Source organism: Aethalodelphis obliquidens, unplaced genomic scaffold (assembly GCF_003676395.1).
Source record: "Aethalodelphis obliquidens isolate GAN/ISIS:26980383/991018 unplaced genomic scaffold, ASM367639v1 scaffold4, whole genome shotgun sequence".
Classification (NCBI taxonomy): Eukaryota; Metazoa; Chordata; class Mammalia; order Artiodactyla; family Delphinidae; genus Aethalodelphis; species Aethalodelphis obliquidens.
Genome location: NW_020837948.1, coordinates 47,954,846 through 47,967,735, shown reverse-complemented (window position 1 = coordinate 47,967,735; position 12,890 = coordinate 47,954,846). Strand labels below are relative to the sequence as shown.

General features: G+C 35.5%; 1 protein-coding gene across 3 annotated transcripts in view; it reads left to right on the top strand.

Annotated features, from left to right (window-relative positions):
• The window catches only part of RASA1 (RAS p21 protein activator 1), a 113,065-nt gene that overhangs the window by 81,042 nt on the left and 19,133 nt on the right, over positions 1–12,890 (top strand). For all 3 annotated transcript variants that reach the window (XM_027100681.1, XM_027100680.1, XM_027100682.1), the window contains exons 12-15: positions 7,643–7,730; positions 9,785–9,862; positions 11,615–11,772; positions 12,287–12,363. In XM_027100681.1, coding sequence (XP_026956482.1) covers positions 7,643–7,730; positions 9,785–9,862; positions 11,615–11,772; positions 12,287–12,363 — 401 coding nt within the window. The remainder of the gene's footprint in view (positions 1–7,642; positions 7,731–9,784; positions 9,863–11,614; positions 11,773–12,286; positions 12,364–12,890) is intronic.

Below are 12,890 nucleotides of genomic sequence, written 5' to 3'. Positions count from 1 at the left end.
GTTTATTCCTAGATATTTTATTCTTTTTGTTGCAGTGGTAAATGGGAGTATTTTCTTAATTTCACTTTCAGATTTTTCATCATTAGTGTATAGGAATGCCAGAGATTTCTGTGCATAAATTTGTATCCTGCAACTTTACCAAATTCATTGATTAGCTCTAGTAGTTTTCTGGTGGCATCTTTAGGATTCTCTATATATAGTATCATGTCATCTGCAAACAGTGACAGCTTTACTTTTTCTTTTCCGATTTGGAATCCTTTTATTTCTTTTTCTTCTCTAATTGCTGTGGCTAAAACTTCCAAAACTATGTTGAATAATAGTGGTGAGAGTGGGCAACCTTGTCTTGTTCCTGATCTTACTGGAAATGGTTTCAGTTTTTCACCATTGAGGACGATGTTGGCTTGTCATATATGGCCTTTATTACATTGAGGTAAGTTCCCTCTATGCCTACTTTTGGAGGGTTTTTATCATAAATGGGTGTTGAATTTTGTCGAAAGCTTTCTCTGCATCTATTGAGATGACCATATGGTTTTTCTCCTTCAATTTGTTAATATGGTGTATCACATTGATTGATTTGCATATATTGAAGAATCCTTGCATTCCTGGGATAAACCCCACTTTATCATGGTGTATGATCCTTTTAATGTGCTGTTGGATTCTGTTTGCTAGTATTTTGTTGAGGATTTTTGCATCTATGTTTATCAGTGATTTTGGCCTATAGTTTTCTTTCTTTGTGACTTCTTTGTCTGGTTTTGGTATCAGGGTGATGGTGACCTCGTAGAATGAGTTTGGGAGTGTTCCTCCCTCTGCTATATTTTGGAAGAGTTTGAGAAGGATAGGTGTTAGCTCTTCTCTAAATGTTTGATAGAATTCGCCAGTGAAGCCATCTGGTCCTGGGCTTTTATTTGTTGGAAGATTTTTAACCACAGCTTCAATTTCAGTGCTTGTGATTGGTCTGCTCATATTTTCTATTTCTTCCTGGTTCAGTCTCGGAAGGTTGTGCATTTCTAAGAATTTGTTCATTTCTTCCAGGTTGTCCATTTTATTGCCATATAATTGCTTGTAGTAATCTCTCATGATCCTTTGTATTTCTGCAGTGTCAGTTGTTACTTCTCCTTTTTCATTTCTAATTCTATTGATTTGAGTCTTCTCCCTTTTTTTCTTGATGAGTCTGGCTAATGGTTTTGCAATTTTGTTTATCTTCTCAAAGAACCAGATTTTAGTTTTATTGATCTTTGCTATAGTTTCCTTTCTTTCTTTTTCATTTATTTATATATCTGATCTTTATGATGTCTTTCCTTCTGCTAACTTTGGGGTTTTTTTGTTCTTCTGTTTCTAATTGCTGTCAGTGTAAGGTTAGGTTGTTTACTTGAGATGTTTCTTGTTTCTTAAGGTAGAATTGTATTGCTATAAACTTCCCTCTTAGAACTGCTTTTGCTGCATCCCATAGGTTTTGGGTCATTGTGTTTTCATTGTCATTTGTTTCTAGATATTTTTTGATTTCCTCTTTGATTTCTTCAGTGATCTCTTGGTTATTAAGTAGTGTATTGTTTAGCCTCCATGTGTTTCTGTTTTTTACAGATTTTTTTCCTGTAATTGATATCTAGTGTCATAGTGTCTTGGTCAGAAAAGATACTTGATACAATTTCAATTTTCTTAAATTTACCAAGGCTTGATTTGTGACCCAAGATATGATCTATCCTGGAGAGTGTTCCATGAGCACTTGAGAAGAATGTGTATTCTGTTGTTTTTGAATGGAATGTCCTATAAATATCACTTAAGTCCATCTTGTTTAATGTATCATTTAAAGCTTGTGTGTTCTTATTTATTTTCATTTTGGATGATCTGTCCATTGGTGAAAGTGGGGTGTGAAAGTTCCCTACTATGATTGTGTTACTGTCGATTTTGCCTTTTATGGCTGTTAGTATTTGCCTTATGTTGAGGTGCTCCTATGTTGGGTGCATAAATATTTACCATTGTTATGTCTTCTTCATGGATTAATCCCTTGATCATTATGTAGTTTCCTTCTTTGTCTCTTCTAATAGTCTTTATTTTAAAGTCTATTTTCTCTGATATGAGAATTGCTACTCCAGCTTTCTTTTGATTTCCATTTGCATGGAATATCTTTTTCCATCCCCTCACTTTCCATCTGTATGTGTCCCTAGGTCTGAAGTGGGTCTCTTGTAGACAGCATATATACAGGTCTTGTTTTTGTATCCATTCAGCCAGTCTATGTCTTATGGTTGGAGCATTTAATCCATTTACATTTAAGGTAATTATCACTAGGTATGTTCCTATTACCATTTTCTTGATTTTTTGGGGTCTGTTATTGTAGGTCTTTTCCTTCTTTTGTGTTTCTTGCCTAGAGAAGATCTTTTAGCATTTGTTGTAAAGCTGGTTTGGTGGTGCTGAACTCTCTCAGCTTTTGCTTGTCTGTAAAGGTTTTAATTTCTCTATTAAATCTGAATGAGATCCTTCCTGGGTAGAAGTAATCTTGGTTGTAGGTTTTTCCCATTCATCATTTTAAATATGTCCTGCCAGTCCCTTCTGGCTTGCAGAGTTTCTGCTGAAAGATCAGCTGTTAACCTTATGGTGATTCCCTTGTGTGTTATTTGTTGTTTTCCCCTTGCTGTTTTTAATATTTTTTCTTTGTATTTAATTTTTGATAGTTTGATTAATATGTGTCTTGGCGTGTTTCTCCTTTGATTTATCCTTTATGGGACTCTCTGTGCTTCCTGGACTTGATTAACTATTTCCTTTCCCATATTAGGGAAGTTTTCAACTATAATCTCTTCAAATATTTTCTTAGTCCCTTTCTTTTCCTTTTCTTCTGGGACCCCTATAATTCGAATGTTGATGCATTTAATGTTGCCCCAGAGGTCTCTGAGACTGTCCTCAATTCTTTTTTCTTTATTCTGCTCTGCAGTAGTTATTTCCACTATTTTATCTTCCAGGTCACTTATCCGTTTTTCTGCTTCAGTTACTCTGCTATTGATCCCTTCTAGAGAATTTTTAATTTCATTTATTGTGTTGTTGATCACTGTTTGTTTGCTCGTTAGTTCTTCTAGGTTCTTGTTAAGCGTTTCTTGTATTATCCATTCTGTTTCCAAGATTTTGGATCATCTTTACTATCATTATTCTGAGTTCTTATTCAGGTAGACTGCCTGTTTCCTCTTCATTTGTTAGGTCTGGTGGGTTTTTACCTTGCTCCTTCATCTGCTGTGTGTTTCTCTGTCTTCTCATTTTGCTTATTAACTTACTGTGTTTCGGGTCTCCTTTTCGCAGGCTGCAGGTTCGTAGTTCACGTTGTTTTTGGTGTCTGTCCCCAGTGGCTAAGGTTGGTTCAGTGGGTTGTGTAGGCTTCCTGGTGGAGGGGACTAGTGCCTGTGTTCTGGTGGATGAGGCTGGATCTTGTCTTTCTGATGGGCAGGTCCACGTCTGGTGGTGTGTTTTGCGGCGTCTGTGGCCTTGTTGTGATTTTCGGCAGGTCTGTGCTATTGGGTAGGGTTGTGTTTATGTCTTGCTAGTTGTTTGGCATAGGGTGTCCAGCACTGGCGCTTGCTCGTCGTTGAGTGGAGGTGGGTCTTGGCGTTGAGATGGAGATCTCTGGGAGATTTTCACCGTTTGATATTATGGACCAACGTCCTGAACTTGGCTCTCCCACCTCAGTGGCACAGCCCTGACGCCTGGCTGGAGCACCAAGAGCCTGTCATCCACATGGCTGAGAATAAAAGGGAGATAAAAAAGAAAGAAAGAAGAAGATAAAATAGTTATTAAAATAAATAAAAAATAATTAAAAATTTTTTTAAAGTAATTAAAAGAAAAAAAGAAGAGAGCAACCAAAACAAATCCATCAATGATAACAAGCACTAAAAACTATAACAACAACAAAAAAAACCAGACAGAACCCTAGGACAAATGGTAAAAGCAAATCTATACAGACAAAATCACACACAGAAGCTACACATACACTCTCACAAAAAAAGAAAAAGGGAAAAAAATATATATATCATTGCTCCCAAAGTCCACCTCCTCAATTTGGGATGATTCGTTGTCTATTCATGTATTCCACAGATGCAGGGTACATCAAGTTGATTGTGGAGATTTAATCCGCTGCTTCTGAGGATGCTGGGAGAGATTTCCCTTTCTTTTCTTTGTTGGCACAGTCCTGGGGTTCAGCTTTGGGTTTGGCCCCGCCTCTGCGTGTAGGTTGCCTGAGGGCATCTGTTCTTCGCTCAGACGGGACGGGGTTAAAGAAGCACCTCATTTGGAGGCTCTAGCTAACTCAGGCCATGGCAAGGGAGGGGTATGGAGTTCGGGGTGAGCCTGTGGCGGCGGAGGCCAGCATGACGCTGCACCAGCCTGAGGTGTGCCATGTGTTCTCCCAGGGAAGTTGTCCCTGGATCACGGGACGCTGGCAGTGGCTGGCTATACAGGCTTCTGGGAGGGGAGGTGTGAATAGTGGACTGTGCTTGCACACAGGCTTCTTGGTGGCTGCATCAGCAGCCTTAATGTCTCATGCCCGTCTCTGGGGTCCACGCTGTTAGCCGCGGCTCATGCCCATCTCTGGAGCTCCTTTAAGTGGTGCTCTTAATCCCCTCTCCTCGCGCAGCAGGAAACAAAGAGGCAAGAAAAAGTCTCTTGCCTTTTCGGCAGCTCCAGACTTTTTCCCGGATTCCCTCCCGGCTAGGTGTGGTGCAGTAGCCCCCTTCAGGCTGTGTTCACGCAGCCAACCCCAGTCCTCTCCCTGTGATCCAACCGAAGCCCGAGACTCAGCTCCCAGCCCCTGCCCATCCCGGTGGGTGAGCAGACAAGCTTCGGGGGATGGTGAGTGCTGGTCAGCACCGATCCTCTGTGCAGGAATCTCTCCGCCTTGCCCTCCGCACCCCTGTTGCTGCGCTCTCCTCCGTGGCTCCGAAGCTTCCCCCCTCCGCCACCCGCAGTCTCTGCCTGCGAAGGGGCTCCTAGTGTGTGGAAACCTTTGCTTTGCTTCTTCACAGCTCCCTCCCACTGGTGCAGGTCCTGTCCCTATTCTTTTGTCTGTTTTTTCTTTTTGCTTTGGCCCTACTCAGGTACTTGGGGAGTTTTTTACCTTTTGGGAGGTCTGAGGTCTCTGCCAGCGTTCAGTAGGTGTTCTGTAGGAGTTGTTCCACATGTAGATGTATTTCTGATGTATTTGTGAGGAGGAAGGTGATCTCCCTGTCTTACTCTTCTGCCATCTTGAAGCTCCTCCCTGCTTTACTTTAAATATAAACGATTTCAGAAGCACAAGTTTGAAGACATTGAATCATACAGAGTTATTACTGTAGTGAATATTTATGTGGGAATTTCATACCTGTATCTTTTCTTAGGCTGAATCTTTTACTGTGGCAGTATTTATTGTTTTATCTATGTTTAGGATGGATATTAAATTTTAGGTTGGTAATTACTTTCTTTCAGCATTTTAAAGATTTTCTACTTTTCAACATTTTGTCATTCTGTTTCTCTTTTAGAGATAATGTATCTTTTTTCCTTCACGATGTACTGTATTTCATCTTTCTCTGAAAGCTTTGAGATTTTTCCTTTCCTTAGATTTTCAAAAGTTAAACCAAATATGCCTACTGTAAAAATATATATTTTTTAAATGTATCTTAATGTTTGTAGAGCTTCTTCAATCTGAGACCTGATGTCTGTTGTCAGTTTTGGAAAATTCTTCATTAGTATCCCTTTAAACAGTTCTACTGCCACATTCTCTTTAATCTTCTGGGACTCATGTTACATGTTATATTCCTTTTACTATGTCCCATGTGTCTATTAAACGGTTTTCTATGTTTCTTATAATTTTTTTCCTCTCTGTGCCTCAGGCTGGATGTTTTCTTCTGATTTGCCTTCAGCTCACAAATCTATTCTTCTGTAGTTAAATGTGTTTGTTGAGGTCTTAATTTTATTTATTACTTTTGCCACTTTAGAATTTGTGTTCTAAATTGTTAGAACACTTGTTCTAAATATCTAGTTATGTGGCAGAATTCTCTATTTTGTTATTTTTTTTAAGCACTTTAATTACAGATAGTTGAAAGTTGTATCTGTCCTCAATATCTGGATCACATGTAGGTCTTTCTTTGTCTGTTTTTCTTTTGGCTTTTCAGTCATTTGATCCTGATTCCTGTAATGTCTACTTATGTTTGACTGAATAGTGGATACAGTGTATGAAAAACTGTGGAAGCTATGGATAATGTTATTGTCTCCAGAAAGGACTGTTCTTTTGCCAGATAAGTTAGAGTAGGGTTAGTTCATATTGATCCCCTCAGGAATCAATTGGAGGTATCGGTGAAGGCTATACTGCTTCTGGTTTGCTCTTATTCTGAAGGCATAGCTCTTCAGGGGTCTCAACTGAAAGCTTTCTCTTTTAAAGGCCCTGAACTCATTTGTCTCTCCCAGCACTGTGAAACTGAATGTGCTTTGTTAGCTTTTTAGCCTCTTAGATGCTGTTTTCTGCTTATTGCCCCAGAGTCCTGCCCTACACGGTTTAGGAATTGGCAAACACCTTGAAAAGAAAAGCTGTGGAGAATGTCAGTCTCACCTCACTATGATCTTGGTCCCTTCAGTCTGAGCTGCTTGTTCTCCAGTGACTTCAAACAGTTGTGTTTTGTTTGGTTTATATTTTATCCTGCCAGGAGGGTTAGTCTGGTACAAACCACTTTCAGAATCAGAAGTTTTCAGTTGACATATTCCATTGTTTTATGGTATTCTCAAAGCATTGAAGAGATGGATTTATCTTTAATAAATGTTAAGCTTGTACTCTGGATACTTTGCTATGACCTTCTAACACTGAAGTGTAAGATATACTCTTTGGTTAAAGCAAGAAATAGAAATAATATTTATTGAATTGCAAAAACTTGAAGGCCCTTATTAAACATTTTATAAACATTTTCAAATCTAGTTGGAAAGGCAGCACATCTTCAAAAAAGATATAAGCTACTATCTAATATTGTACTTACATGTCAAATGAATTATACCACACTGCATACTATAGGAAGATAAGAACTAATATTTATTGCACACCACTGTTAGGTCATTTGATCCTCAGAATAAGCTGATGTTTCCATTAAAATGGAATGAGGAAAAACAGCCAGTTGTAAAAAAAAATTTGAAAATAGGTAAAATTATAAAGAAGAACATTAAAATCACCCACAATCTACTGAGAGATAACCATTAAGAACATTTTAGGCCTAAAGAACATGTCTAGTCTTTTCCCAGTACATATAAATGTATATTATATATCATCCTGAAGCACTGAGTTTAGTAATATTTTATTTGCTTTAAAGTCTTTAAATTAGCTATATGCAATTCTAGCACTCCTGCTTCAATTTTATTGTAACTTTTCTATTTCTAATGCCTTTTAAAATTAATCTACACAGTACTGTGAAATATTTTTAAACTTTGATAGTTTGATAAAATTTCAATAGTGCAGACAAAAAGCTTTCTAAAATATATGCAGCTGACATTTTCTTTTTAGTAATCTAGTACAATGGATTATTATTTCTCTAAATTAAGAATTTTGTTAAGTTTATATAAATTACATAATTGTATTGTGATTTTTTTTCTTAAGTTAGTGTAAAGTTGGTATGTTAAACTTCCTAATAACTTTGTTTGTATTTTAAAGGCCAAACTGTTTTCAGATAGTGGTTCAGCACTTTAGTGAAGAACATTACATCTTCTACTTTGCAGGAGAAACTCCAGAACAAGCAGAGGTAAGTTAACTGGTTTTTCAACTACTGTCAACTTTATTCAGCTCTTGTTTTCTTTTTTAACTGGAATAGAAAGCTGTTGCATTTTAAGATAATGTGATAAAAAGGATGCCTGAAATCTAATTATGTTTTATTTTAAGGAATGAGAAGCTTTCATGTGTAAAAAAATTTTTTTTGAAAGAAATGCAGAAAAACACAGTGTAGGGTTATTAGGAAAACTCCATTTTAAATTGACCTTTAAATGGGCTATGATGTTGAGTCCAACTGAGAATGTTCATTGAAAATCCTCTGCAAAAAGGTTATATTCTAAGTACAGTCAAAAAGGTAAGCCAGTTAGTTTTGCTAATAAGCATTGTTGTTATTCACTGGTTGAACTGTGTCTAAAAATAGAAATTCAGTCATCACAAGGAAAAAATTTTGAGGAATTTTCTGTTTTTCTCTAAGTCTAGATATAATGTTTACTTTCAGCACTAGCCATTGATCCATGTGCAATGCCCTTATTAAAACTTTTATTAAGTTTTAAGTAATGCTGTGAAGAAACGTTTTTAAAAATCTCCTTTTAAAAGTACTTTGATTTCTTTGAACCATAATATTTCTGGGGTGTTTAAAGGTATTTTGTAGAAATATGGCTATATTTCTTCTGCTTATACTCTATGGAAGGAACCCGAAGGTAGTTTAGAGGTGAAAGAAAGTGACTTTGTTGAAAAAAAAGAAGATAATTTGCCAACCCTGGATATGAGGCAAATGCTCCTAAAACTCTGGATCCTGGCATGGGCCCCTGACTCATAAATTATGAAAATATCTTAGGGTGTAGAATAAATTTGATGAATGAGCCATTGTGTTTTATGGCTTATAATTGAATATCATTTTTCCATCATGGAAAAATATCTCAATTGAATACTCATTATTAACTTATAATACACATAAAACCTTGTTTTGTGGGTATGTAGCCCTAATTTGCAAAAATAGGGCTCATAGTATTTTGCTGTTTGACTTTTTTTTTTAATGTTAGATATTGAGTTAGAAAAGAAACTTAAACTTGAGTATCCTATCTTCCAGTTATTTTATCATGTTCTTTCTAAAGATGTGTTTAATTTACATACCTGGATGACATTTCAATGTGTTTTGCATGCCTCACATAAATATAACATTATCTTATTGGATTTATCTATACTCTTTCCATATTCTGTTTGCATATATCCCTTAAAGTTCAAAAATACCACTGATCGTCCCAGTTTTTTATTACTTTGGTGGCCTGTGGTATCTCTGGTTATTGTCTTCTCTTTCTGAAAGCTACGGTAATTGATTTAGTCTTAAGTTTGCTCCATTAAAAGACGTTCTCTAAACACTGACAGAGTTCAGATTCATTGAAATAGCCAACAAACTAAAGACCTAATTGAGTGAAACAGTAGTACAGAGCTTTCTAGAAACATGTATGCCAAATAAAATATTTAGATTTATTTTTGGTAAACCTAAAATTGTTCTCTCCTTTCTCCAGAGTACTAGATCATTAAACATTTTAGAATATAGCTGCAACTTAATATTAGGCTGAAATATTGTTTTAAATATGTTATATTTAAAAGGCTTATAAATCACCCAGACCCCCTTATACATTTCTACCTATATCATGGTCTAAGGTAAAGATTAGAATGTTTGTCATCAAATCAGTCATCACATTATCAACTGGTTTTGCAGTCAGCCTTCCTTTCACAAAATGTATCAAGTTCAGTTCTGCTTTAGGGTCCCTCAAGTTTAACTGCTTAAATATATGTAAATTTATTTTCTGACTAATAAATTATCACTCATTGGTACTTAAGATTAATATAGAGATGCTACGATAATACAATCAATATTTTACAGAATTATAATTGTTTTGGTCACTGTTTTATTTTGTTGGAGCACCGATGTATTTAAAGCACAGGATACTCTGAGTTTAGAAATGGCAGTCTAGAGAGGGAAGGAACTATTGAATTTGGGGAAAAAACCCAAACTGTTGATTGGAAACTGCATAAACTATTGTATACTATATTTCTTTGAAATGCTGTTATTTTTTGTAGGACTGGATGAAAGGTCTGCAGGCATTTTGCAATTTACGGAAAAGTAGTCCAGGGACAGCTAATAAACGCCTGCGTCAGGTGAAACTTGATTTTCTTTGATTTGTGATTGTCACAAATTTGTGATTGTATTTTGCTTTATCAGTTTGCTCTTTATTTTTATTTCTCTATGACCTATTTTGGGCAACATTTCAAACACTTTAGAATTCTTGAGAGGTGAATCTTGTCAGGCATTTTAAAGCCATGCTCCCACTTGCTTCAGCAGCAGGAGAAATAGTTACTTCTTTATGAAAGAGAATATTCTTTATATACTTGCTGGATACTTAGCCCATAATGCCATCTTTTGAATACATATCAAGGACTTTTTTTCTTCCACTTAAAGTAACAATACCAAGCCAACAACAACAGAAACTATTCTGTTTGGCCCTATTATTATTATTTTTCTTCTTCAAAAAATTATTTTGGCCTGTGTCAGAAAGGTACTTACTGAAAAAATCATCTGACTGAAAGTACTAATCCTGGTAAACTTTAGGGTTTTTCATTTTATAGTAATTGCTTTTGAAACCTATTACATAACTTATGGGTAGTATCCTGTCTTATTTGAAACCTTCACATGCCTGCATGTTCATTTATGGAGAGTTAAGCTAGGCTTTCTCTTTCGTTCTATGTATGTAAACTCAACTTTATATCCTCCATTTCTTTGCTTTTTTCTTTTAGTTATCCCCAGATAATTGGAAAAAGTTAGGTAAATTTAACATTCTTGGAGTTTTGAGGAAAGTTTCTTTTTTGTACAGTATTTACTAAAGTGACTCTTGTTTTACTTATGGGAATTTCCAATAAGCTTGGTGAATTTAACATACTGTTCTATTGGAAGTGGATAAATGGTTATTATTTAGATGACTGAAAGTTTTATTCCCTATAACCAGAAGTCTGATACTTTCCCCAGGGACATTTAATTATATGCATAATCACTGTGTTCTCAAAGCATGTTTTAACATTTTGAAAGCTATGGAAAATCAGATTCAATTTTTGTAGATTGTATCTTGTGAGAAATTTCAGGCATGAAATTATTATTTGTAGATATAATAGTATATAATCATAATGATATAATAGCTAACAATGTCTTGAGCCCTTTTTATGTGCCAGGTACTCTGCTTGTGCTTTTATACATATCATTTCTAATCTTCACAACAACTTGCAGTGTAGACTTTATCCTAATTTTATATCTGAGGAAGCTGGGGCTCATAGAAACTGACTTGTGCAAGGCCACACAAGTAGTACGTGGCAAGAGGGAAAGAGAACCTGACACTAGAAGATAGATGGTTTAAGTTTTGCATCAAAACTGAAAAATAACTTCGCTTCTTTGGATCTGTATCCTTTTCTGTAAAATGAGAAGGTAGAATCAATATTTTAAAAATATTTTCTAGCTGTGGAACTCTGTATAGAAAGAAAATCTTCCAGATGAGCATTATATAGCATGTTAGATTTTGATTTGGGTGGTAAGAGTTATTTACTTAAATTAATAAAGAATCCTCAAAAAAAAAAAAAAAGAATCCTCTTCTCAACTTCATTTTCTCTGAACCATTGTTTTATAGCAGAAAAGGTGTATTTCATTATTTTTGCAGGAATGTAATTGGAGGAATAACTTGTAAAATACAATTGTATTTTTTTTTAAGTGGGAAGAATTTATTAAAAGGGAAAATATAACTGAAGGTCATGTTTTCTGAAAAAAGGGGAAAATAAGTCACTATTTTGGGTTTTTATAATAATTGCCTTTGAAACCTAATGCATAATTCTTGAAATCTGGGTTAACGATTTCTGTGTTTTCTTTAGGTCAGCAGTCTTGTTTTACATATTGAAGAAGCCCATAAACTCCCAGTAAAACATTTTACTAATCCATATTGTAACATCTACCTGAATAGTGTCCAGGTAGCAAAAACTCATGCAAGGGAAGGGCAAAACCCTGTATGGTCAGAAGAGTTTGTCTTTGAGTAAGTCTTATTTTATCATTACATTAGATGATTTTCTTTTGCTGTAATGCATTTTCTTTCCTTTTTTTAATTTTTTTTTTTAACTCTGTATCTAAATCAATTAGAACACGGTGCCAAGCTCAGGCATTTTAATAATACACACTTTTTTTTATTCTATTGTATTTGTTCACTTTTACTAGTAAAGTGCTATGTCCTTGGTTTTTCACCCAGTTATTAATATGAATTACCATTACTGATGAATCCAAAAACATTTACTAACATACACAGACAAAATGTTTACAAGGGTTTCCAGGATTTACTCCAGGAAGTTAAAGTTAGACAGTAGGGAAAGTGTAATTTGCTTGTCTGTATTCCTGTGTACCAAATAATAAAACATGTTTTGAATCTACTTTTAAATCTAGCACTTTCAGCTGGGTTAGCAGCAGAAATAGGGGGTTTATTCAATACTAATAAAGGAATTAGATAGTTTTATGCCAGGACATTTTCTTAATTCTTTTTCTCCTTGCTGCTTTAGTGATCTTCCTCCTGACATCAACAGATTTGAAATAACTCTTAGCAATAAAACGAAGAAAAGCAAAGATCCTGATATCTGTAAGTTGACACAGAAATTTCTAAAGTGAAAAAGCATGTTTTATATACTTTGGAAATTCATAATGAAGTATAGTCTAAAATGGAAATTAAAAAGGTGTGTAAGCAGTGTAACTTGAGATAGCTTCTTTTTATACTTCTACAAGTGTTGATTGCTGTATCTAAAAAAGAAAAAGACCAAAAAGGCTAAATTGTATATACTGTAAACTTAAGCCCTTAGGATTAAAGTAGGATCTGCTCACCCTCCCTCCACAACGTATAGGAGGAAAAAGAAAACAGTAACAGTGGTCATCTTTCTGTGGTGCTTCCTTATCCCTTCTTCCTACTTTTTAAGTTTCTCCTACTTTCCTATACTTTGCATGTAAATGAAAAAAAGCACTCTGTTAAATTTTTTTCTTTAAACTAGATTACACTGCTCACTTCTGGTAGTCAGTACTGGTTCTCAGCAGCACAACTTTTCCCAGTATGTTTCTGAAACAGGTGGCAATGGGATTTAGCAATTCACACCAGAGTGAATTAGGTTAATCCTT